Source organism: Protopterus annectens, chromosome 4.part1, assembly GCF_019279795.1.
Source record: "Protopterus annectens isolate FY-2018-M chromosome 4.part1, PAN1.0, whole genome shotgun sequence".
Taxonomy (NCBI): Eukaryota; Metazoa; Chordata; order Ceratodontiformes; family Protopteridae; genus Protopterus; species Protopterus annectens.
In genome coordinates this window covers 958,645,076-958,672,084 of record NC_056734.1, presented here as the reverse complement: position 1 = coordinate 958,672,084, position 27,009 = coordinate 958,645,076, and the positions used below count along the sequence as shown (strand labels likewise).

Sequence of the window (27,009 nt, the reverse complement as noted above, 5' to 3'; positions counted from 1 at the left end):
TGACAAAGGTTTGAGTTCAACTAAACAAATGACTATTACTGGTCAATTGATATCAGGCTGCTATCCATGTGGCCACTGTATTTACTGTCCAAGAGTGTTAAAGCCAAATAGTTTCACATCCCATAACTCTCCACATGTATATAATGTCTTATTTTTTGCTAATTGTAATACTACTTAGGTTATTTATTTAGCCCAATGTAGTTGTCGGGCATTTTATGTGGGGCAAACATCCCGACCCTTTAAAATAAGGGTTGGGGAACATCTAAGTGATATCAAAAACAAGAAAGGTTTGAGTTCTTTATTTAAACATATGGTTAAACATCTGACTGGGTCTTTTAGTTTATGGTCATTGACCATATTAGGTTCAGGAATAAAGAGGCTCATACACTACATGAAATGTTAACAAACAAAGAGAAAATGTGGATTATCAAATTGGGGGCCCTATTTTCTCCTGGGTTAAATCACCAATTTTGAAATCATTTCACTAAAAATTGTATATTGAAATTGATACAAAGTGTTCTTTGTCTTGCGTAGTTAATCATGTTTGTAACATGAAAATAACTGTTTATATTCACATAATTCGTACTATTATCAATATGGTAGTAATTTTTATGTGCACTAGAGGGCGTCATTAGACAACATATATAAGGGAGATACTAATGTTATGTACATTTTTTTACTTTTCCAAGTTTGGTTGCTGAAGAAGGCTTTTGCCGAAACCAGTATAACCATACTGGTGAATTGCTGACCTTTTGGTCATGGAATAAACAAGCTACAAGAGATGCTGCGTGCTGGCTTTCTTTTTTTGTTTTGTTGGATTGATCACATAGCCGTGCACAAGCCATTCGTGCAGTTACTTTTTCGTTGGTTGGTTTCAAGGGTTTACTAGCCAACATGGAGAGGTGAAGTGGCAGACATCATCCTTGCCTCATTCCTTTTCCAGTTTGCATTGGTCAAGTAGTTTGCGCCCCACTTTTGATCATTGTTGATATTCCTTGATACATCATCATGCTTGTTAATGGCTAACAACTAATATTTCTTCATTACTGCATGAGAATAATCCCACCTGAACTAGTTGAATACTTTCATCCCATCCAGATTGAATATGAAATGAAGATCGACCACGTTATTAAAATATTCTGTTTACAGCCAAGTCCTTATGAAAAATATGTTAATATGCCTAACTTTTATGGTCCCACATTTATAAGGGTGGGTAAGCTTAGGGAATATCTTCTGAAGTTACAGAAATTGGAAACCCCTAATAGACTTATAATCTGCAGTGACAAAGGATGTAAACGGTTGCTGTTGCTGCATAATGCCAGAAAGCTTGAAATTACTGCTCTTCCCTTGTTTTTCTAAAGATCTCCATCAAGTCTTAAACTGTCTTTGTATTCACATGTTCATGCACCTTTAACAGGAATCCATCTATCCTTGAGGATTTGCAGTTTTTAATAACTTGACCAACATGGGGTTTTTACCAAACCATGCTGGACAAAAGAACTTTTACTGATATTCTGCAGTAAACTTACCTAAGGAGAGCTTTGCTTTTCTCTGCTAAGTTTTCACTTGGTAGATATCCCCTAAAGGCCTCTAGAGTGTCCTCCTGCCATGAAGCTTGTCTCTCATAATTGGGTGTTGTACTATTGCTGTTACATTTTGCTGGACTGCATTCTGTTTGTCTCTATATGGCAACCTGTGAATTACTTTTGGTGAGAGGGACAAGTCACAAGTACAGGTTTTTTAGCAATATGCCCCTTTTCCTTTGGAGTATGGACTAAATTTCTAGAGTAACTATATGCACACCTGTCCTTTCACATAGTCACTGTTTTGCTGGGTTGTGTGGAACCCTAATCAGTTTTGGGGTGACAAGAGTTCTCATTGTGTTGCCACAGGAGACTCCACTATCATGGTTAGATAAAGATACCCATTCTCTCAGTAACCACACAGGAGAACCAGATGATGTTATTCCTTTTGTTAATTGCTGTAATCTCACCCTAAATCTCTGGGATCAGAAACTCAGGATCAAATGCATTCTCAGGACTATGTTAAGAGGCCAGATACAAGGCAGTGGGTTCTATTTTGAATTTATTTAACATGCAAAGAGGCAAAATCTGAGATGACTAAAGGTCAAATGAAAATGCTGAACATCATGCATTAATAAGTTCTGTCAAAGTTTGTGTCCACTGCAGTATATATTTTTGCAGTATGCGAATAATGTACAGAACAAAGCACATTGGTTGCAAAAGTATATAACACAATCTTTAGGCTCATGTCTGATATCATCCTCAATAGCAGAGGCCACTGTTTGCTTCCTTGGCTTATTCAAAGAGCTTGTATCAGTGGAGCTTGTCAAGCAGTTACACCCCCCCCAAAAAAAAAATGATAGCCTCTTTTTTATGCATTGTAAGAAACTGTATTAGTGAGGAGGCCAATTTTAGAGCCAATCTTGGAGGATATAACACAAAGCAGAGTGAGTGGTGGGCCTTCCAGATAACCCTTACTGTCCTAGAATATGTCTAAAATGTCTTGCTTTATTTGAGTTTGACCAAAATCACAACTTCTGTTCTCTTACTTAAGGGACGTGATGGAAACCATTTATTTATTTATATTTATTTATTTCATTTGTTAACCGGGTAGTGTCTGATTGGGCCAGAAGCCTATTTTAAGCAGAGACCCGGGGAGAAAAGCTCCAAGGAGGTTACATAGATATTTTACATTTGAGATAAGCAAATTTTGAGAAAGAAGAAATAGAACATAAATAATCATGCGAATATAACTTCAAATTACAAGGTTCTTAGCATGGTATCTTTAAAGTAAGCAAAATTAAACAAACAATTTTATCATACATTTCACTTTCAAATTACAAGGTTCTAATACATGGTATCTATAAAGTAAGGAAGAATTAAACAAACAGTTTTAGCATACATCATTTTTTTTTTTTGAATAATAAGTTACGTTCTGAGTGCAAGAAGGGTTATATAGCCAGGAGGTGTAGAGAAATAGTAACAAAGGAGTTGGAATATTGGTGGGTTGAAATGTTTAGCCTGGGTGGGAACAGGAGCAAAGTCTATGTTTTGAAAATATTCCTTAAGGGTATGTTTAAATGTATGTGTATCATTTATTTATTTATTATTTATTTTACATTTGTTGACTGGGATAGTCTGACTGGATACATATCCATTTTCAGCGTAGGCCCGCGGAAAAAACCTCCATACAGATACAAAGAACAAAAATACAATACAAAAACATAACAATTCGAAAACAATGCAAGAAAGCATGCAAAAACATGTCTATATATACATGTTAGGCCATTTCCTTGAGCAAAATAATTCAAAATAAGAAGCTGTTACAGTTTTACATATAAATCTCTTTTCATGTTCCAAGCCATGTCACTGAATACGTTGCATATATATTTGTATATCAGATTATAGGTTCCTTACAAATTTGCATACTTTAAAGGGGATCAAGACGTCACTTGTTCACTCTACTTGATTCAGAGCTATCGGGTTAAAAAAACAATATCTAAGGTGATCATTGATGGACAGAATATGCTGTGGAAGAGAGTTCCATTTTTTGGCGATAATATGGGAGTACAAGGAGATGCCATAGAAGTTTTGTTCTTTGCTAACCTTTAAGAGTATTTTATTAGCAGACCTAAGGGAAGTTAGGTAGCTGTAGAGTTAAATAAGATCCGATAGTGCTGGACAATTGTCAGGTTTGTATAAGATTGTGTGTGTAGCTAGTAAGTGATTCAGGGTAAGAAGATGAGGGAGCTCTAACCAATTTAGCTGAAAAAGGGCAGTACAGTGATGAGTTCTTTGAGACTGACTGATAGCAAATTTTGTTATAGCAAGATTCAAGTCTATTTACATCTGATTTGCGAAGATTGGTAAATATTTGAGAGCAGTATAGAACGGACGATAATAGATGGGTTCTAGCTGTTGCGAGTCTAGCATTTTCAGTGTGCTTTGGCCCTGTAGAGTCAGCCCAGTTTGACATGCATTTTTTAATAGTTAGTCCAAGGTGTTTGTCAAACTTGTCCACTATCAATTGTGAAGCCAAGAAGTTTTGTATATTCAATAGGCTCTATTGTGTCATTATAAGAGGAAATACAGATAGGGACTAGATTGTTGGCTATTAGGGTGTGCTGGAAAACCATGAGCTTGTTTTTTTGGGGTGTTTAGAATACGTTGCTGAGCTGTTAGCTAACTTTCAATGTTTTGGAGGGCTGCTTGAGTTTTTTCTTGGAGCTCTGTGATTGTGGTGGCTGAGCAGATTAAGGAAGCATCATCAGCGTATTGTACAATTATTGCTGGGTTTGCTGCAGTATTAAGATCATTAGTAAAAACTGTAAATAGAAGTTGTCCCAGGATTGAACCTTATGGGACTCCAACAGTTAAAGGAAGTTGAGGGGGGTTGTTGTTCCATAAAGTGACTTGTTTCCTATCAGAAAGGTAGCTATGGCACCAGTTTAGGGATACTGGGTTAGAATGATAGGAAGCTAGCTTTTTAAGAAGTAATTGATGTGATACAGTGTCAAAAGCTTTTGACATGTCTAGGAAGGTAGCAGAGACTACATCCTTTTTGTTTTTAAGTTGATTTATAGTATCAGTAAAGCTGATTAGGGCTATGCTTGTGCTATGCCTAGGCCAGAAGCCATGCTGTGTATTGGATAATAAATTATTGAACAGAAAATGGTCTAAGAGTTGTTTGTGTATACATTTTTCTAAGATTTTGGCAAGTGGAGACATAATGGCTATGGGTCTATAATTAGTTATGTCTGTAGAGGGACTGCCTTTATGTAAAGGAATTATGTGTGATATTTTCAGAGGAGTGGTACATATTGTTCAGAGATAGAGCGGTTGATGATGGTGGATATTGGGTAAGCAATGGAAGTAATAGGTAGTTGTAGAATATCACCAGGTAGCTGGTCTGCAGCTAATGTGCAAGGTTTAATTTGTAGAGTAGTGTTTTATATAGCTAGCTTGAATTGTTTTGAGATGGAGAAGGGTAGCATTATCAATGGAAGTATCTGGTATGGTCAGAGGTGTATTAGAGGTTTTATTGAGTAGTGAGATTATAGAGGTGATAAAGTGGGAGGTAATTGTTCTGCTATACAGACATTTTGGTTGATTAGTGCTGGGGTAGTGGGTTTTTATGGGGAAAGAAGGAGATTGATTGTTTGGTATTTTAGCTGATCGGCTTGGAAGTAGTTTTTTTTTGTCCTGTTTAATTAGTTTTTTTAGCTGGTAGGTACAGAGATCCTCCTTATTTTGACTATTTTATAGAGACACCAGGCTCGGTCTCTCTTTTTAGTAGGTGAAATGTATCTTTTGATAGCCAGGGAAGTTGATTGGCTTTGGTGCAAACCTTTCTAGTTGGGGCTAATTCATTAAGTATTTGTAGGAAAGAGCTATTGAAGTACTGAACTGCACTATTAAGTGGAAGATATTTCAGAGGTGTCCATTCATATTGTAGGAGCCTTGAGTTAAATATTGTTGATGAGAATTGTCTTTTACTGTGAATGTAATGAAATAAAATGTTGGAGGAAGTTTGTACTTGTTTCCGAATCAGGTAGGTAGGGAAATGATTGCTTAGTGCGTCTGAGAGACATCCAGCATTGTATTCAGTATTGGATTTGTTAGTCAAAATCCAGTCAAGAATGGATTGTTTTTGGTGTGCTTGCCAATATGTGTGGGATGGTTAATTATTTGACTGAAATTAAATAGGTTAACAAAATTTGTTGTGGTCTATGTTAAATGAACGAACGATCAAAATGTCGAGTACGACATACTCGACAACCTTTGATCGATCGTTCATTTAATCGGACACTCCAAATGCCGAAATTTGGAGTTCCGAAATGTAAATGTTTTGGTTGGCCATCCTAGTCAGTGTAGCATGTGACGTAGACACGCTACACTGTTCAGAATGGCTACGTCTCAGGCTGCTTTGTTTAATATACCATCTCTGTGATCGCTCTACATTGGGGAAAGGGCAATTTCCTGGTAATGGCTTGCTGCCATTTCAGTCAAATAATTAACCATCCCACGCCTATTTTATTTTAAAAGTAGGTGTGTTTGTGTAGGTGTGTTAGTGTTTGAATGATGTGAGTGTGTAGGGGTTTGTATGCATTGGTTGTATGTGTGTGTTTTGTATGTTAGTGTAGGGGAGGTGTGGGACAAACAAAATATTTCAATTTTGTTTGTTTCAGGCTTTTAAGGGTTCAAGGTTTTGAACTTACGATCATAGTGTGTCGAGTATGTTGTACTTGACATTATGATCATTCGCTCATTTGACATAGATCCAATTAGTTGGGGGGTTGGCAGAGCAGGTGTACCAGTCGAAGTTAAAATCTCCAAGTATTATAGTTTCATGGCTAATGTTTGTAGACACCCATTCAAGTATATTTTCAATATACTGCAGAAGAAAAGATAAGACGTACCACCAAGGCTGTCGCAAGACAAACACGTCATGTTAAAAGCCAAATTCTTTGATGCAAACAGATAAAAATCCAAGCAGCATAAAACAAGGTTCAGGGTGGATAAGTGCTTTCGGTAAAAAACCTCTTCAGATCCTCACCCATTAACCAGTGGTTTGCTTAAAAAGAGACAGATAGCCAATCAGCAAAAACCAGGAACAAGCTGAACCAATGGGCTTATCATATAAAACCATAGCCGGCCTTAGGCATAGGCCAACTAGGCAACTGCCTATGGCGTCACTGTAGCAGGGGTGCTTTTTCAGTACTTATTTGGTGTAGGTAGACCAGGATGGGGGCACCAGTTGGTGTGGTGGGGGCCGCAGTGGAGCCCTTTTGCCTAGGGCACCAGTTGACCTAAGGCCGCTCCTGTATAAAATAACCATTTAGCATAACAAAATGGCCATTAGGGGGCTATCAGAAGCTATTTCCTCCAGTCAGAGCCATGCTAGTCTCAAAGCCATTCATAATAGCCGTTTCTAGTCACAGAAAAGAAGGACCATTCGGCAGGAATCCAGGAACAAGCTAGACCAATGAGCTAATCATACTGAATCAACTATTTAGCATATCAAAAAAAAAACAGTAGGAGACTGTCAGGAACTATTTCTTCCAATCAGAAATGTGCCAGTCTCAAAACCCTTCATAGTAGCATTTTCAGAACACAGAAAGAGAAAAAAAAACAGTCATCTTGTATCAGGAAGTTTATTCACTAATAGGGGTCAAGTCATAACTATTCATGATCATAAGAGAGAAAGAAAGAACCAATGAATGTGTTTTCAGTATATTGGTGTTTTTTTTTGCAGGGGGGCGATAGCTTGCTAGGAGGATAATTGACTTATGGTTGTTTAAGTCTAGAAGTGCTACTGATATTTCTAAGTTAGGGATGTCAGGTGGGGAAGAGTTGAGTTGTACTAAATTAAGATTTTCTTTAAAGAATATGGAAGTGCCACCTCCACATTTAGCTACTCTATTAGTTGTAAGGATGCTATATCCACTAGGAAGAAATTCTTCAGACTTATAGGTTCATAGGTTGGTACTAGGCAATCAACCCTAGTCCAAATTCCTTCCACTTAGAGGTTGATAGGTAGGCTTCACTCCCATTCTGTGACTATGCCTTACAGGTCACAGTGATCTGCTAACTCATGGAGAAACATCATTACATCTGTTTGTTTAAAATGCCTGTTGTCAAAGGATGCAGTAAAGATTGTATACTTTTAATAAGCAAATGCTGCATACTGGTGTTCCATACAAGTGTGTGTGTGTGTGTGTGTGTGTGTGTGTGTGTGTGTGTGTGTGTGTGTGTGTGTGTGTGTGTGTGTGTGTTCTGAAGTACAGTTAAAGCAGCTGAATAAAACATGGAAGATACCATACCGTATTTTTCCAGAGTTACCAATGGTTCAGCTATTTCTTTTGCAGACACATTTTGTTTTAAAGTTTCGAATATAGAACTGCATTGATAAATTCCAAGATGCATTGGACATTGTCTGTGTTTGTTTTATACTTGTTAAGCCTTGCAAAAAATGTTTTTGAGGGCATTATACTACTGAATAAGAAGGTATAATCCTTCCTTTTTCATCCACTTAGGCATCGCAGCTCCTTAACTACCACTTTACCATCTTATACTGTTATGTTATTTGCCATCATGTGTTGTTAACCAGCCATATTACTTCATATATATAAAAATATAATCATTTTTTAAATATTTTAGTACCCAACGTTATCCCTAAATCAGAACCTAGCTGTGATCTCCTGCTTCAAGCCCAATTGATTCCAGATGACACAGAGAGAAAATGGGCCCTGACTACAGCTTGCCTGTATTACCAACAATTTTGTCCAGAGAAGGGCTGGGTGACAGAAGGCTGCAGGAATGCAATGCGAGATCAGTGCAAGCTTAAGCTAAACAAATGCAGTAAGTAATTTGCTTATACTTTTATTTCAATTGCTTTTTAACTGTACTTTAAATATAGATAGTAGTACTATTTATTTTATTTTGTTTTATTGTTGTTCAGACTATTTGCTGTATGTGCTTAATATCCAAAATCTGTCTGGTTGTTCACCTTTCAGTGTTTCTATATGGACCTGGATGTGGAAGAAGCCTTTCTTCTCAGAATGTCTCACACAAGGTCTCGCAGATGCAAGTACAGCATAGGAGAGAAGTATACTTTGCCGAGTATGAGGGGAATAGGAAAGCAGAGAAAGACCAGAGACTGAAAACAGTGTTTTTGGTGTAATTTCAATACTAGTGCTCTTGTACTGTGTTTACATAAGTAAGGTTTAGTTGTCAGAAAAGTCATCATACTGTGTGTTAGCCAGTAGCATTTTATGAATATTCTTAAAATAATGCCAACAGGATTTTCAGATGTATTCATCTTAATTTTTGCAGATTACAGTTTCTACATTCTTCTTGCACATTTTTTTTTCACCAAGGAATACATATTGAGAATTGCAACATCATACTCCTCAGATATATAAACCTGAATGGGCAGTGAAACAACTTCCTTGATGATAAATACTGTATCACACTGCATGACCAACAAGCTGTAAAAAAAGATCCTAACTAAAATTCGTAATAGAAAGAAAGAAAAAAAATAAAGCTTAAAATAAGGGACTAAGTCTAATAGAGTGCTGACTAATCCATGATGTGGAGTGATAAAAAGCTGAGTGCAAGCCTGATGACCTAGAAACTTGGCTAGCAGCCTGGAGTAGGAGGACCTTAGCTGGGAAGAGTTACAGTAAGTACTTTATGTCAGTTGCTACATCATGTAGGGAGGTAGGACACCCCACTCACTGAATTGCTGACATCATGCTGTGGTTGATGTGGCAGCAGGGAGCAGGGAGCTTAATATCTGCATGACCATGAAGATGTGTGTTTACACACACTAGCTGTGATTAGACTGAGCCATGGAGCATGTAAGGGCACTGATATGGAATTGTGGCATTCCACCGATAAAAAGTGGGTGCTAAGGGTTGGGGCCAAGCACTCAAACATGGCTGGATTCTTGGAGAATGACCTCCAACAATTTGCTGTTACCCGGAGTTCATAGTTTGTTTACAACAACAATACAGACTATGCGAATGTTGCTTGACATAGTTCACTAAAAAACTGATAAAGCTTTGTGGTGCCATTAAGTTTAGCAGTAAAATGTCTATACCAAATAAAACCTGATGGCTGTTTTTTTTTCTAGTAATGTCATATTACAGATGCATTTTACAGTAATTATGGAAATGGTATAATTTATTAAAAATAATATATGTGAAACTAAAATATCAAACGACTAAATATTATGGATTCAAAGAGTATGTTTTCACATTATCTTGTCACTGACTGTACCATTTCTTCCATTAAACTAATATAACTTTGGGTTTGGCTAAGAGGTTATGAAACTGTGAATTTCTGTCAAAAAAGAAATACAAAACATTTTCACTATAGTTTCTCCTATACTGTCCACACAGCTGTTTATGACAGCTGCAATGCATTTTATATTAGAAAAACTTAAAATGTATGCACATGTTCATTGTATTAAATCTATAGGAAAGACTAATGCTTGCTACAGACACTCTACTGGATGAAAATCCTTCAAAATATTTGGAAGCCAGTTAAGTGGTCTTATTGATAACATTATTGGTTATAAAAGAATTATGTTGGCAACTTACAGCAAATGCCACGTTTTCCAGGCATCATTGACAGCATTCATAATATGGGTGTATATAAACTTTAATTATATTCATGTGTTTTATTATTTTGTTTTATTTTCTTGTTATTGCATTGATATTGATATCTGTTTAACACTTTTTTTATATTTTAGAGCATGATCTTTTTATCTGATTTGTGTTGTGTGATTATGTGATATGTTAAAATGTTATACAATCAGCTGCTGGGTCATTTGTTAGTGCTTCTAAAGAAATCTTTTAAGTAAAAGACAAAAGTGTTAAACATACTTGTTGTATGTGATTTTTGTGCAGCTTGAGAGTTTGGATATTGATATTTTCACACAGCTTGAAAGTTTTCAGTGCTTTTTTGGACATATGAGAACAAGAGCGAGGCTAGTTGGGCCCCTAGCAGGATTGTTAACTGTTAGTACAAGGGAGTTAGCATTTATAATGTCAATGAAGCATTGGGTAGGATAGCCATTAGTGGTGTTTTTGACTCCATCAGCATCTTCCTTCAGAGTGCACAGCTTGTGGGTACTACATCCAGCCCCTATACCACAGGAACTCTGCCACAAAGGCCCAACTCCCAAAAGTTTTCACTGAGAGTTTTGTCATTGTACAGTATAGTGGGGTTTGGCTTTATTGGCCTGAAATTGTCCATTGAAATTACTTAAAAAGAAATAATTCATGGACATTCAGAATCGCCATATAGCTGAAACACCTGATGTTCATAAGTGTCATTTGCATATATCCCATGTGCCTCTGATACAAGAGGTTTGAGAGGTCACTCAGTGGAAGTTCTAGCTTGGCTGGAGTTTTCATTTAGTTTTTACTGATTGTACAGTATAAGCAAATTTAACATGAAGAGCCTTTCTGTGTATTAACTTTATCTAGTCAAATACACACCTGCCCTGTGTTAGAAAGTGGCTGTAATATCCCTCCCCCACTGGTCTCTTGACCAATAGATAAGACTGTATAGTAGAGTTACTTAGATTCCCTAGCTGCCAGGTTTCTGCATTCAGAAAATGAAAGAAAACCTGTTCTGCTTTGTGCCACTTTGATAATTGATTTAACTGGCTATAAACTCTCTCCTCTTCTCTCATTTTCTTACTTCTATCAATTTCTCTCCCCTGGCTTTCTCTCCAAATATACCATAAGCCTGCTTTTCTCTCACTTCTTATTGCAGTTCCTGTTTGTATTATTCTAAATTACCTTTAACTTCTCTATATACTGTGTAAAATTTCTATAAATATTAAATCATTTTCATATATCTTGTATCTATTCTTAGCCAATGTTTTCATATTATGTCTAGTTTGACATGATTATTTAAACTGTAGATATTTTTATATTATTTTTGAAGATTAAAACATTTTTGTTCTTAAAATGTTTTGCAATACTTTGAAGCTGAGTTCCCTAGGCGTCTGCTGAAAATGGACTCCTACCCAGTCTGACTTTCCTGATGATCAAATGTCAAAAGCAAATAATAAATAAATGAATGAATGAACAAATGAATAAATAACTGAAGTCCCTAACCAGAATATTGTTAAAATTAATGTAGATTTCACATAAGGTGTTAGAGTTCTATTGTGATCAAAAGGGGACATATAAACCTAAGTAAATAATCTTGTATGGGATGATTTGACATCAAAAGTTCAAATTTGAAGTTTTTAGGACTCAAATGCTTGCTGCAGTACAGGTACCAGTAGCAAGCAGAAATGTAGCAACACTAATAATCATAAAAGGTGCACTCAGTAACCAATATAATAATTAATTTACTTTTAGGCTGCCTAGTATCACTAATTAGCAACAGTGGAAAGTTACTTGAAATTGAAATAGCAACAGAACAGTATTTTAAAGAACCAAACAAGGGCGCTGTAGCTGACCAACCAAGTAAATCCAGAAAATAAAAATAAGTCTGCTCAAACGGATGGCTTCAGACACTTTAATGTTACATGTTGAAAAAACACAAAAACATATAAAAATCAAAAGTAAAACAGGAGAGATGAGAACTATCATATCACCAAAAGATGCTTCATCAGATCAGACATATTTTTATTTTCAACAGTATAGATATTACCAGTAATGTGCAACAGTGCAACAGAAATAAGGTGCAGCATTGCAATATTAGTTAAAGTAATAACATTACAGTCAGTGAAAAATGTGAATTTCAGTGATGCAACCAGATGAAGTGCAACTAAGTTAAAAAGGAGGCAACAGGTTTGACTATATGTAATAATCAGTCACAATAGTGTGAATAAGCACTATATGTAATACTGTCACAATGGTGTGAATAAGTACTATATGTAATAAACAGTCACAATAGTGTGAATAAGTACTATACGTAATAATCATTCACAATAGTGTGAATAAGCACTATATGTAATACTGAGTCACAATGGTGTGAATAAGTACTATATGTAATACTAAGTCACAATGGTGTGAATAAGCACTATACGTAATAATCAGTCACAATAGTGTGAATAAGCACTATATGTAATACTGAGTCACAATGGTGTGAATAAGTACTATATGTAATAAACAGTCACAATAGTGAGAATAAGCACTATATGTAATAATCAGTCACAATAGTGTGAATAAGCACTATATTTAATACTGAGTCACAATGGTATGAATAAGTACTATATGTAATAAACAGTCACAATAGTGCACTATATGTAATACTGAGTCACAATGGTGTGAATAAGTACTATATGTAATAAACAGTCACAATATTGTGAATAAGCACTATACGTAATAATCAGTCACAATAGTGTGAATAAGCACTATATGTAATACTGAGTCACAATGGTGTGAATAAGTACTATATGTAGTACTGAGTCACAATGGTGTGAATAAGCACTATACGTAATAAACAGTCACAATATTGTGAATAAGCACTATACGTAATAAACAGTCACAATATTGTGAATAAGCACTATATGTAATAATCAGTCACAATAGTGTGAATAAGCACTATATGTAATACTGAGTCACAATGGTGTGAATAAGTACTATATGTAATAAACAGTCACAATAGTGTGAATAAGCACTATATGTAATAATCAGTCACAATAGTGTGAATAAGCACTATATATAATACTGAGTCACAATGGTGTGAATAAGTACTATATGTAATAATCAGTGACAATAGTGTGAATAAGCACTATACGTAATAATCAGTCACAATAGTGTGAATAAGCACTATATGTAATACTGAGTCACAATGGTGTGAATAAGTACTATATGTAATAAACAGTCACAATAGTGTCAATAAGCACTATACATAATAATCAGTCACAATAGTATGAGTAAGCACTGTATGTAATACTGAGTCACAATGGTGTGAATAAGTACTATATGTAATACTGAGTCACAATGGTGTGAATAAGTACTATATGTAATAATCAGTCACAATAGTGTGAATAAGCACTATATGTAATAATCAGTCACAACAGTATGAGTAAGCACTATATATAACACTGAGTCACAATGGTGTGAATAAGTACTATATGTAATAATCCGTCACAATAGTGTGAATAAGCACTATACGTAATAATCAGTCACAATAGTGTGAATAAGCACTATATATAATACTGAGTCACAATGGTGTGAATAAGCACTATATGTAATAAACAGTCACAGTAGTGTGAATAAGCACTATACGTAATAATAAGTCACAATAGTGTGAATAAGCACTATATATAATACTGAGTCACAATGGTGTGAATAAGCACTATATGTAATAAACAGTCACAGTAGTGTGAATAAGCACTATACGTAATAATCAGTCACAATAGTGTGAATAAGCACTATATGTAATACTGAGTCACAATGGTGTGAATAAGTGCTATATGTAATAAACAGTCACAATAGTGTGAATAAGTACTATACGTAATAATCATTCACAATAGTGTGAATAAGCACTATATGTAATACTGAGTCACAATGGTGTGAATAAGTACTATATGTAATACTAAGTCACAATGGTGTGAATAAGCACTATACGTAATAATCAGTCACAATAGTGTGAATAAGCACTATATGTAATACTGAGTCACAATGGTGTGAATAAGTACTATATGTAATAAACAGTCACAATAGTGAGAATAAGCACTATATGTAATAATCAGTCGCAATAGTGTGAATAAGCACTATATTTAATACTGAGTCACAATGGTATGAATAAGTACTATATGTAATAAACAGTCACAATAGTGCACTATATGTAATACTGAGTCACAATGGTGTGAATAAGTACTATATGTAATAAACAGTCACAATATTGTGAATAAGCACTATACGTAATAATCAGTCACAATAGTGTGAATAAGCACTATATGTAATACTGAGTCACAATGGTGTGAATAAGTACTATATGTAGTACTGAGTCACAATGGTGTGAATAAGCACTATACGTAATAAACAGTCACAATATTGTGAATAAGCACTATCGTAATAAACAGTCACAATATTGTGAATAAGCACTATATGTAATAATCAGTCACAATAGTGTGAATAAGCACTATATGTAATACTGAGTCACAATGGTGTGAATAAGTACTATATGTAATAAACAGTCACAATAGTGTGAATAAGCACTATATGTAATAATCAGTCACAATAGTGTGAATAAGCACTATATATAATACTGAGTCACAATGGTGTGAATAAGTACTATATGTAATAATCAGTGACAATAGTGTGAATAAGCACTATACGTAATAATCAGTCACAATAGTGTGAATAAGCACTATATGTAATACTGAGTCACAATGGTGTGAATAAGTACTATATGTAATAAACAGTCACAATAGTGTCAATAAGCACTATACGTAATAATCAGTCACAATAGTATGAGTAAGCACTGTATGTAATACTGAGTCACAATGGTGTGAATAAGTACTATATGTAATACTGAGTCACAATAGTGTGAATAAGTACTATATGTAATAATCAGTCACAATAGTGTGAATAAGCACTATATGTAATAATCAGTCACAACAGTATGAGTAAGCACTATATATAACACTGAGTCACAATGGTGTGAATAAGTACTATATGTAATAATCCGTCACAATAGTGTGAATAAGCACTATACGTAATAATCAGTCACAATAGTGTGAGTAAGCACTATATATAATACTGAGTCACAATGGTGTGAATAAGCACTATATGTAATAAACAGTCACAGTAGTGTGAATAAGCACTATACGTAATAATCAGTCACAATAGTGTGAATAAGCACTATATATAATACTGAGTCACAATGGTGTGAATAAGCACTATATGTAATAAACAGTCACAGTAGTGTGAATAAGCACTATACGTAATAATCAGTCACAATAGTGTGAATAAGCACTATATGTAATACTGAGTCACAATGGTGTGAATAAGTACTATATGTAATAATCAGTCACAATAGTGTGAATAAGCACTATACGTAATAATCAGTCACAATAGTATGAGTAAGCACTATATATAATACTGAGTCATAATGGTGTGAATAAGTACTATATGTAATAATCAGTCACAATAGTGTGAATAAGCACTATACGTAATAATCAGTCACAATGGTGTGAATAAGCACTATATGTAATAAACAGTCACAGTAGTGTGAATAAGCACTATATGTAATAAACAGTCACAGTAGTGTGAATAAGCTGAGACAGAGAATGCAATGAAATCTATAAGATCTGCAACAACAGTGTAAGGGGTTACCTTACCTGTTGTAGACTATAATATTGCTTCAGTACTAGGTATTTAAAGTATACAGATAAAATAAAGCAATACCCCAGCAGAAGGTGGCCAATCACAAATTGGTACGCTGTTCTTCTCTGGAAGCTAGCCTTGGATTGCTGTCTCATGGAAGCCTCTCTTTTCATGAGCATTTGAAACAATACAGACCAGGTTGTATGAAGTTGATAAAGGTTTTGTATAGCATTAAATCATAAAGAACATAAAATAGAAAGTAGCTTTGATGTCTTTTCTTCCTCCTCTCTGTTCTCTGGGTTTTTTATCCGGATTGCATATTGGAGTGCTGACAGCAGCCCAGCACTGAAGAGCAATGAACTAAAATGAAAAAAAAAAATGTCTCTATGGTCTTTTTCTTTTTCTACTCAGTAATCTCATAAGTGCTGTCTGCAACCTACAGTTGAACAGCACTAACAACATGATTTACCTGAGCTTTTGTTTTCCATTACCTATTTCTTAAATGTCTTTGCTCTGCTCCAGTCTGTAAAATTAGGTGGATGGCTGCTAATAGTTAACTTGCATAGTTTACCCAACCTGTATTCAGATGTAAAAAACATCTAGAAATGTAATGTATTTACTATAACAATATTTGGTTATTTACATCCAGCTATCTGAAAGCCATTTAAACATAGATAGTGACCCTGCTGCACATCTAAGAAAAGACAGCAATTTATTCCACAACCTTGGAATCAGTTGTGAGAGAAATCTCTCCTTGACAGAAGGTTTATTAAAGTCAATTTCATATAATGGGCATTGTGATGTTCAATTTCTAGAAAGTACTGAGATTTGGGATTTTCTGGAACCCAGAATGGCACTCAATACATCATTTCTTAGCCTCAAAAAGCCAAAACATATTTTACCCCAAATAGTGTCAAGTTTAACCAGTCTATCATTGTATGGAAGGTGTTTTATACTTGAAATGGCTAACAGAAAATGTTCTTAAAAACAGTGTCAAGATAATTTATACCCTTCTGAGTATAAGCAGAAAATGGGGCATTATACTCAAGAAGCATCTGTATGATAGGCTTAAATCTGATGGAGTATTAATTTCCCTTGACGTACTGAGACCCTAACGAGAAGTCCAGTTTTTCTCATTACTTTTTCCAAATGAAAATGTTTTATTAATTATGTTAAGCAAATCTTTCCCTGTTTCAGCAACATAAAGAGTATCAACGTTTAATTTTATTTTTGGGGTCCTGTGACAAGTTACCACAATCCTAACTTAACTGTTAATGCATTTAAATGTTAACCCTGTAATGTCTTTGTCCGTGGGGAGGCAGAGAATAAGGCAGTATATAAAGCTTAGCATCCATTAGTGAGCTGATAACTACATCAGCTACCCTAACACAGGCTTGTTGTGCAACACAGCTTTTCAGAGTGTCAGGCAGTGCAGACAATACATAATTAAATAAAACAGGACCTAATAGCCCTGACGTATTCCACAGGGAAGTCTCCATTAGGAATGTATTCATCCAGTGTCATGACTTGTTGTAATCTCCCCAGTAGCCTATTATTAACTTAATGAACCACATATGTGCTGATGTCATGTAACATAAGATTGTTTTAAGATCAGTTTATGTAGAAATGTGTCAAAAGTGTTTGACAGATGTTATTTTAATATGACACAAGCCTTTCCAACATTCTTAAAAGTCTGTCATACAAATGATAGGAGAATGTCCAGCAAATCCATATTCATTAATATCTATACATGAAGTATAGGCGAAGATTTATTATTTAGCTAGCAATCAATACTTGGATTATTTTATCAGAAATGAAGTTAAATTGATAGGTTTATAGTTACAATACAATAATTTTCTCCACTCATACATAGATACTACTTTCCATGGTTTCTAGTCTTCAAGAACAAATTCTTTTGAATAGGGTTGCCAACTTTCATCACGGCTAAAACCCGGAGTAAAGCCACACCCCTCGTGTCATCAGTAATCCCGCCCATCCCATCCCCTCTCACCCACATCCCGCCCGTTTTGTGATGTCACTATGACATCACTCGATGAGGAACACCCTCTTTTTCCATTCCTGCTGCCTGCTTTCGGCAGATTTACTATGCTTTTCTGTAAAAAAAGCATAGTAAATCAGCCAATTTACAAACTCCAATAGTCTGTTTCCTTTTTGAAACAGAATACCGGAGTTGGTACAGTGTTTTCCAGACTACCGGAGAATCAGTTTGATTTCCGGATAGTCCAGAAAAAAATGGAGGGGTGGCAACCCTACTTTTGAAAAGTAATCATTTTATTATCATTCTAATCTAATAAAAAAAAATCATAATTTCATTTACTAACCCAAATATATTCCTTCAGTTGTCAATTTACAATATTCAAATTACTATTGTTAACTGGTATAGGACATTTTATATATATATATATATATATATATATATATATATTTATTTATTTATATATATATATTCTGTACTTACGTACATATTTTCCATGCATATTACAAATGGATATAAGACATAACTGCTGCCTGTACAATCCACTAAGTTGCACGTGGGCTTTCTCTTTAGTAACATCTACCTCTGTATAATTTTAAAATGTATAAATGTAACTACTTTATGAGTATAAATATAAATAAAAATGTAACTACTCTGTGGGTAACTGGAACTAAGTAGAATGCAATGTAAACAAATGGAGCTCTTCTCCCCAGGCCTCCATTGAAAATGGTTACTGCCCTGTCAGACTTTCGCTGCAAACAAAGACAAATAAATAAACTAATCAATCAATAAACAAATAGACCTGAGTGCAGTCCTTTCTTCACCTAGAATGCTGTCTAACATATTATAACTGTCCTCATAAACTGTGATATCAAGACTCTTGTTAGACTTGACCCCTCATTGGTTTGGCTTTGTGGAAGGTAGATCCTGTTTATCAAATCTGGTAAACTTCTTCAACAGTGTTACAGAAACTGTAGATGGTGACCATGTATTTCATACAGCTTATCTGGTAATGGCCCAGGCCTGTGACACAATTCCCTTAGTGTCATCATAAAAAACTAAATGCTTTAAATATTGACACTAAAGACTGAACTTACATAGTGCAAGTTGGAGGTGCTTCATCAGAAAGTATGAAAATAGCCAATGGTGTCCCTCAGGGCTCAGTGCTAGGACCTCTTCTTTTTGGTATTTACTTCTTAGATCTCCAAGCAGAAAGGTAAAACCTCTGGATAAAAATAAAATTGCAGATGATTGAAACTAGGGTGTTTTGTTAAGTCACCATATGACACACAAATCCTCCACAATGAACTTTCCTTAATAAATTCTTAGTGCAGTAAAACTGGACTCAAAACTAAATGCTAAAGTAATCTAATTCCTTTTCGCAGATAACCCCTTTCCTTCATATGGTATAGACAAAACATTACTGTAAAACAAAAATGTATTCAGGGACCTTGATACTGGGGTTCATGGCTCCCTCTGTATTGACTATCATGTGACAACAACTGCCAGGAAATATTTTTATTTAACCCAGCTACTTGCCAAAAGAATAGCATAAAGGTCTAAGGAGGTAATCAACTATTGAGTACAATAGGATGTGTCTCACTAAATATATCAAACTATTAGAAAGCCCCCAAAGGTTCCTAACCAATGAGATCTCAAACCTAAAATTCCTGAATTACCAAGAGACACTGGAAGTTCTTTCTTGTTATTCAATATCAGTATTTGTATAAATGCATTATATAAGTATGCACGAGAAAAGGATGTTAACCATACACCTGAATTTTCTGTGTTGCAAGCAATTAAAATGTTAGAGAGGGAGACTTAGTACCAAAAACAGAAGATTATAAATGAATAAACATATTAAGAGCTTATCAAGTACTTAGGTAGAATGGTGTAATTAGTTTAAAACCTGTTCTGAAACAAAGAAAATTTAAATATTTGTCATGTGACAATACCATACAATAAAAGTCACATGATATTGAACTATGTAAGTTCAGCGCAGTGGTGCAGCGGTTGAGTTGTCGCCTCACAGCAAGAGGTTCTCCAGTTTGATTTTCAGCAGGGGTGCCTTCTCTGCAGAGTCTGCATGTCCTCCCTGCATATGGGTTTCCTCCTTTGTTATAAAGACATGCATCTGGAACATTTCTGCCTGGGCCTCCACTGAAAATTGGCTTTGTTCCAAGTCAGACTTTTCCGGTAAACATATGTAAAATAAAATCTTCTTCTTCTTTCGGCTGCTCCCGTTAGGGGTCGCCACAGCAGATCAACTGTTTCCATTTTGTCCTGTCCTCTGCATCTTGCTCTGTCACACCAACCACCTGCATGTCCTCTCTCACCACATCCATAAACCTTATCTTAGGCCTTCCTCTTTTCCTGTTACCTGGCAGCTTCATCCTTAGCATCTTTTTCCCCAATATACTTTGCATCCCTGCAAAGCACATGTCCAAACCAGCATAATCCTGCCTCTCTGCCTTTGTCTCCAAACCTTCCAACCTGGGCTGACCCTCTAATATATTTATTCCTAATCCTGAACATGTAAAATAAATAAAGTTAATGTGTGCTATTGAATGAGTATTACAGCTGAAGAAACGCAATTGCAAAAGCTTGTATCTTATATATGTGACTTTGTTTTTAATATTAAAGAGATTACGCATGGTTCCTTTGAGACGTTTATTACTCTTCTTATCTTTTATTCAATGTCTTACAGACTTTTTAGAGGAGATTTCCAGTTTGTTTAAAACGCAGTTAGAGACCTAATTGTCTTAGACAGCATGCTTTTCTGCAAGCCAATATCTTTATCAGTACTAGAACCAGGGACCTAGATTTTCAACGGTACATACATAACACATGATGGAAGAGCAAGTTTATAGCCAAGCACCTACCAAAACTTTTCCAGCATGTTATGCAAAGTGACTCACTATCTTCCTTTAAACATAAACTAGATGACTGGATGTGTGTGTCTACAAATTTAGGAGTGAGTGGTATGGTTTTCATAGAAAACGGACATGTGGCCTAAAGGAGAGTACTGGCAAGGTGTAATTGATCGTATGGCTCAGTGGCTTTGGAATATCTTTGAATCTATGAATCTGTGTCAATTAATGGTGGAGATATAGCTTTGCTCCACTGTAGAGGCTTTTTAGACTTTGTACTAACTTTATATTTAAAAGAGCTAGCTAAGAAATTGAGAATGAGAGTTTTTTTAAAGTATTTCAACCACAAAATATGCTAGTTTGTTAATGTGAGACACTAAAATCTTGAAATTCTACTTATGTACAGTCACAGATTTTTAATTCCAGTCAATGTGTCACATAGAGATATTGTAAAGAATATCTCTTCATCATGTGAGTTACCCATTGGTTCAGCATCTGTTAAATATATACCTTGTTTATTTATTAATATTAAATCAGTACTGTGATTATCTGTAGTTAACGTAATCATTTGAAAAACCCATAAGTACAAACATCAACCAATTCAAATGTTTGTATGTCAGAAAATATTAAGATAATTAAAGAATCCAACAATTCAGTATGCTATTCATCATTCAAGTTTAGACCTTATTAAGCAGCAGTGAACCTAATACAGTTCCATTTATAAATGTTGACATGTCAAGATTTAATATTTCATAGCTGGTATCCGATTATATATGTTTTGCCAAAATAGTGGTGTGTACTAAGACCACTACACTTCCTCTAAATCTTTATTGCCTGGCACAATAAAACTTTTGAAAATTTGCAAAAATAATGCAAATTACATCCTAAGCTCCAGAGATGATAATAATTTGTAATCATTATCTGTTACATTTAATCCATGTTCATCAACTCTTTTCTTCCCCAAGCTACATATATTAGCATAATAAAATCTGGAGTATCTGTAACCTGACTCAACCTTATTGATGGCTTTTCAGAAAAAAAAAAATATCAGCTGCTTAAAACGTACCTGTTAAAAACATTCTACTATTAAAGTTGATCCATCAGATCTTCTGCCTGAAATAGTAATACATTTTATTTATTTATTTATTTATCTATCTGTCTATCTTTTGATGGCTGAGTTATGCCCACCTGACCAGTAGCCTCTATTTAGTGGAGACCCTAGGTGGTATTTATATTGTAAGGGAAACAAAAAGAGGAGAGAAAAAAGATTTTCCCAAGTCTTCACAACTTCACTTTTGTATTTTAGACCTTATTGTCTAAGTCAGTTATCGAGGAAGATTGCTTTAACGACCTGTCCATCTGCAAATACAAATAAGGGTAATATTTCACTTGATATTACATGAGCTTAGTTGCTTTTACAATATTTTATGTAAAATCAGCAACATGCTTGTGATTCACCAGAGTAATCATTTCCAGTGGAGTGAATTTTCAACTAATCATAAATCTTTGTTTTTGTAAGGTTTTTTAAAAAAAAAACTTGGATCATCTAGAAGTTTTATGTCTGGGAGAGGAGACAGAGTAATCTGTTTTTTGTCAATTTCAGTGATAGACTAAGAATCTTAACTGACCGTCCCCAACACTGTCAGCTAAGACTATCTGTTGATGAGTTTTATTCTTAAATTTCCCAACTTATGCTGCCAGAGCCTTTCTCTGTATTAGAACTTGATGCATTATCAGTAACATTTAGTAGTTCAATAGCTGTGACACCTTCTCAAGTACCTAATTTACATCCTTAGAATTATACTCTACGTAAAATGGCTGCTTGCCAGTTACCGTGTAATTCTTCTGATTCTTATTAGTTGTTTGAGCATTTAATCAATCCATCTTATTATCATTTCTAATCTTATCTGGTAATTTCTTTAGTTCCATCAAATAATGTCTTGGAAGAAGCTTCAACCTAACTCCCTTCCTTTATGTTTTTTTTTTCTATTTAGAAGTTATCGCTGGCAAGTACACTTCAGCTTTGAGAAACTAAATTAATTGAAGTTTCCCTTTAGTATTACAGTATTTTTATTCAGAGAGTAACAAAAAACTGTTGGATGTACTTGGTGTACTTATTTAATAATAACTACCCCTGGATATAAAGAAGGGCAGGGAGGGGGTAGAAATACTTGATCTTACTCATTTTGAGCAGTGTCAATGGTGCAACAGGTAGCACACTTGCCTTTTCTGCAGGAGGCTGTGGGTTCTGTTCCCAAATCAGGTGGATCAATTACTGATACTACAGTGTAGCATGGGGTGGGGGTCGCACTCTTGAGTGCGTCATCCTTCAGATGAAATGTTAAACCAAGGCCCTATCGACTTGAGTTGTTAGTAGCTCCAATAAATGTAAAAGATCCTAGAACACCTATAAAAAGAGGAGGAGAAGTCCCCTGATTCCCTGGCCAAGTTTCCTCTAGTAATACAAATACCATCAATCCCAGGTCTTCCCTGAAAAGAGGCTACTAACCAAGTGGGCATAACTGAGCCATTATAGGATAAATAAATAAATAAAATTTTACTATTTCAGGCAGATCAGATGGGTTTTAATGAATAAATGCAGTGAAAAATCCCATCACTGTGAACAATTTATCCCTTACTGAAATAACAGATTTTAACATTTCAGGATTCACAAATATGGAGAAGGAATGACTGTAGCACTCACTCTCTTTACTATGATTATTGTCATCTTTTCTCTCATGATCATTCTATCATTCCATTTCCATTATTAATAATTCAATGTGGGGATCAAGGTCATCTAAATCTACTCATTTTTGATATAAGGCCAAACATATGTTCACTAGTAGACTAATACTTGTAAATCATAGACTTAAGTGTAGCTGAGTGGATATTTGCAAAGATGATAAAAATACTGACTGAATAAATAGCAAATATGTCATTAACTCATAAAAATAATCAGACATTATAAGTCTGAAGAATACCCAACTGATTGTGTATATATGACAGTTTTAAATAGCAATTAGCTTTAAATTAATGTTAGCCAAAAAGTACAATTAGATTAGGTCGCCAAAAAAAGTAATACAAGTCTTGTAAGGAAATTAAGATACAACCAAACACCCTAATACTAGGTGATTTCAACTACCCTGCCATTAACTGGGAAAACTACTCAGGTACCAACACCTTTTCCCAACGGTTCTTGGAATTCATAAATTCCAATGCCCTGGATCAACTAATCCATTGTCCCACCAGGGGCTACAATATCCTAGACCTGGTCATTACTAACATGGGAGATAGATGCTCCACACCAATGGTCACCCCTTCATTAGTCAGGTCTGACCATAAGCAAATCACCCTTGACATCCACATCCCACCCCCACTCCCGCAGTAAGAAAACCTCTGTAAAAAACTTCTCCAAAGCCAACTTCATGCTACTTAAGTGACAAAATTCATGGCACACATGCAGACGGGAGCTGAAAGTTCGGCTGCTGAATCCTACACTAAGGCACTGTATGAGTACATCCACTTGTGCATGAATCGTGCCATCCCAAATAGAAACAAGACACTGTCCTCCAAAAAAAAGGAAGCCAATCTGGTGGTCCCCTGACATAAACAAACTATACAACAGAAGGAAGAAACTGTTGCAGAAAAGAGGAAAATCCCAGGATGCAAAAAACTCCCTTAACAGCCTCAGTAAGAAGCTGAGATCCCTCCATAAAATCCTCCAAAGCTAGTTACAAAAATAAAATTGCCAAAGATTCCAAAGACAACCACAAAGCATTCTATAGTTATGGCAAGAATCTAAATGGCAATGCTCAGATCTGCTCTGAGCTACAACAGAATGGCATTAAATATACTGATCCCAAGGATATTGCCAATATCCTCGCAGATCAATATAGTGCTAACTTCACCCCCTTCTCACTCCCCAAAGGCCCATCTCAATACCAAAAGATTGTCACATTTCGGTAATCACGGCCACACAGGTAGAAACCACACTCTCCAAAGCTAAGAATACAGCATCCATGGGGCCAGATGACATCCCGAGCTGTGTACTACATGAACTACAAAATGAACTGGCACCTCACATAAGTGTCATGTTTAATCATAGCCTCACGTCAGGCTTCGTGCCCACTGAGTGGTGCACAGCTACAGTTAGACCACTCCACAAGGGGGGCTCCACATTGGATCCCGGGAACTACTGTCCCATCAGTCTGATGAGCCTGATCTGCAAGGGCATGGAACGTATATCATGGAACTTATAACCAAAGACACTGTTAATCTTCAAACACTGGACCCCACCCAGTTTGGGTTTGTGAAGGGCTGATCTTGTCTCCTGAACCTGATTGACATCTTTGAATCAGTCTCTAGAGCTGTGGACAAGGGTAAGGCAGTCCACACAACCTATCTGGACCTTGCCAAGGCCTTTGACACCATTCCCCACTCTGGAATGATAGACAGACTTACTAAACTGGGCATAAATCCCTATGTCACTCGGGTTGCCAACTTGCTTACTGACAGAACCCAGACTGTAAAAGTAGCCGACTCCAAATCCCACTTCAGACATCTGACAAATGGAGTACCTCAGGGTTCAGTCCTGGGACCGCTCTTGTTTGACATCTACTTCTCTGAAGTACAGGCCAACACTAAGGGGAATCTGGCTAACAAAGTCCGCAGATGACTGCAAACTGGGAGCCATTATTGAATCCCCAAATGATGTGGATATTCTAGAAAAGGGCCTTACAGAAACAGATGCAATATGGAGTAACATTTTTGCTACCCAAAGTGCAGAATAACTATTATGACAGGATAACTTATTAAAAATGTATGGCCTAATTTTGAATTACATGTTGACAGTGTATGTCTTATGTTGATTATAATTTTGTGTCTGAGAGTAGATGCATGTTATTTAGTCAAACCTTTGGATACATGACATAGATTCATAGGTTCATAGGTTGGTACTAGGCTATCAGCCCTAGGGCCTATACAAGCTTAACCATACAATTCCCCAGATATTTCTTCCTACAATATTTACTTCTCTGGACACCTGTCTAGCAGGGTGACTGATGTGATCCCCAGTGTGAATTTCCTACCTTCTATCCAATCGTCAAGGTTCCTTTTGAAGAGGGCCAAGGAGGCACTCTACTTGACATGTATGGGCAGTCTATTCCAGAGTATGGGGAGTCTCTGGGTCAGGAACCTATCCCTCCAGCATGTTTTGTTCATTGTGATGACAAGGTTTAGATCCCTGGAGCGTGTGGCTGAGGGATTGGGGTTTCTTTAAGTGGAGCATGTCCAGCAGCTCAGGGTTTGACATGGCCTTGTATGTTAAACAGAGATTGACTCTGAGTAGACGATATGCAACGGAGTATAGCTGGAGTTTTTTTTTTTAGATGGTCAGCATAGGGCATCTGCTTTAGGCCTGTGATTCTTTTAGTGAGGTATTTCTGCAGCCTTTCCAGTTGTTGCAGATGTCTTGAGAGGTACATACCAAATGAGGCGTTGTACTCTATAATGGGTCTAATGAGGGATGAGTACAATGGGACAATTACCTCCTTTTTTCTGGATCAAAAGCCATTAGTGATGAGGTGTGCCACATATAAGGATTTCCTGACTGTTGTGGCGATGTGGTTATCGAAGGTGAGACCACTGTCCACCTGTGTCCATAAGTCTCTTATCACACTTTCAGTGTTTAGTGTACTGCCACCTATGTGGTAATTCAAGGGTACATGTTTTTTCCCAAAGAATATAACTATACATTTCTTGGCATTGAGCTTGAGCCCATGGCTCTGGCACCAAGCATCTGTTTCTGTAAGGCCCTTTTGTAGAATATCCACATCATTTGGGGATTCAGTAATGGCTCCCAGTTTGCAGTCATCTGCAAACTTTGTTAGCCAGAGTCCCTTAGTATTGGCTTGTACTTCAGAGAAGTAAATGCCAAACAAGAGGAAAACGCTATTTTAAGGGTTTTTTAGACTGTTTGATTTTTCTCTTTAAGTTTTTAAGTTTCCTGCATATTTTATCAGTTGAGCATTTTCAGTGCTTGTTAAACTGCAGATTTCTGTATTATTATGATATTAGACTGTGAATTTTGCTGCCACTTTTTTCCTGATTGCAAAAAATTTTAAATTTTCCTTCATCTTCCTCTCTTTGCAAAGTTCCTAGCAATTTTGTGTGTTTCTGGCTTGTTGGCTAGTTTATTGAGCACCCTTAAAATTTCAAGGAATCAGAACAAACAAAAAAATCTTGCTTTTTCCCAGATTTTGCTTTTTCTTTTTCAAGTTAGAGAGCTGGGTGTTAGCTGCATGGCTTTC

The 27,009-nt window shown here is 35.9% G+C and overlaps 1 protein-coding gene across 1 annotated transcript in view; it reads left to right on the top strand.

Moving 5' to 3' along the window:
- Positions 1–27,009, top strand: part of PRSS56 (serine protease 56) — a 2,212,799-nt gene that overhangs the window by 471,242 nt on the left and 1,714,548 nt on the right. Inside the window, exon 2 of the mRNA XM_044070672.1 lies at positions 8,184–8,384. Coding sequence (XP_043926607.1) covers positions 8,184–8,384 — 201 coding nt within the window. The remainder of the gene's footprint in view (positions 1–8,183; positions 8,385–27,009) is intronic.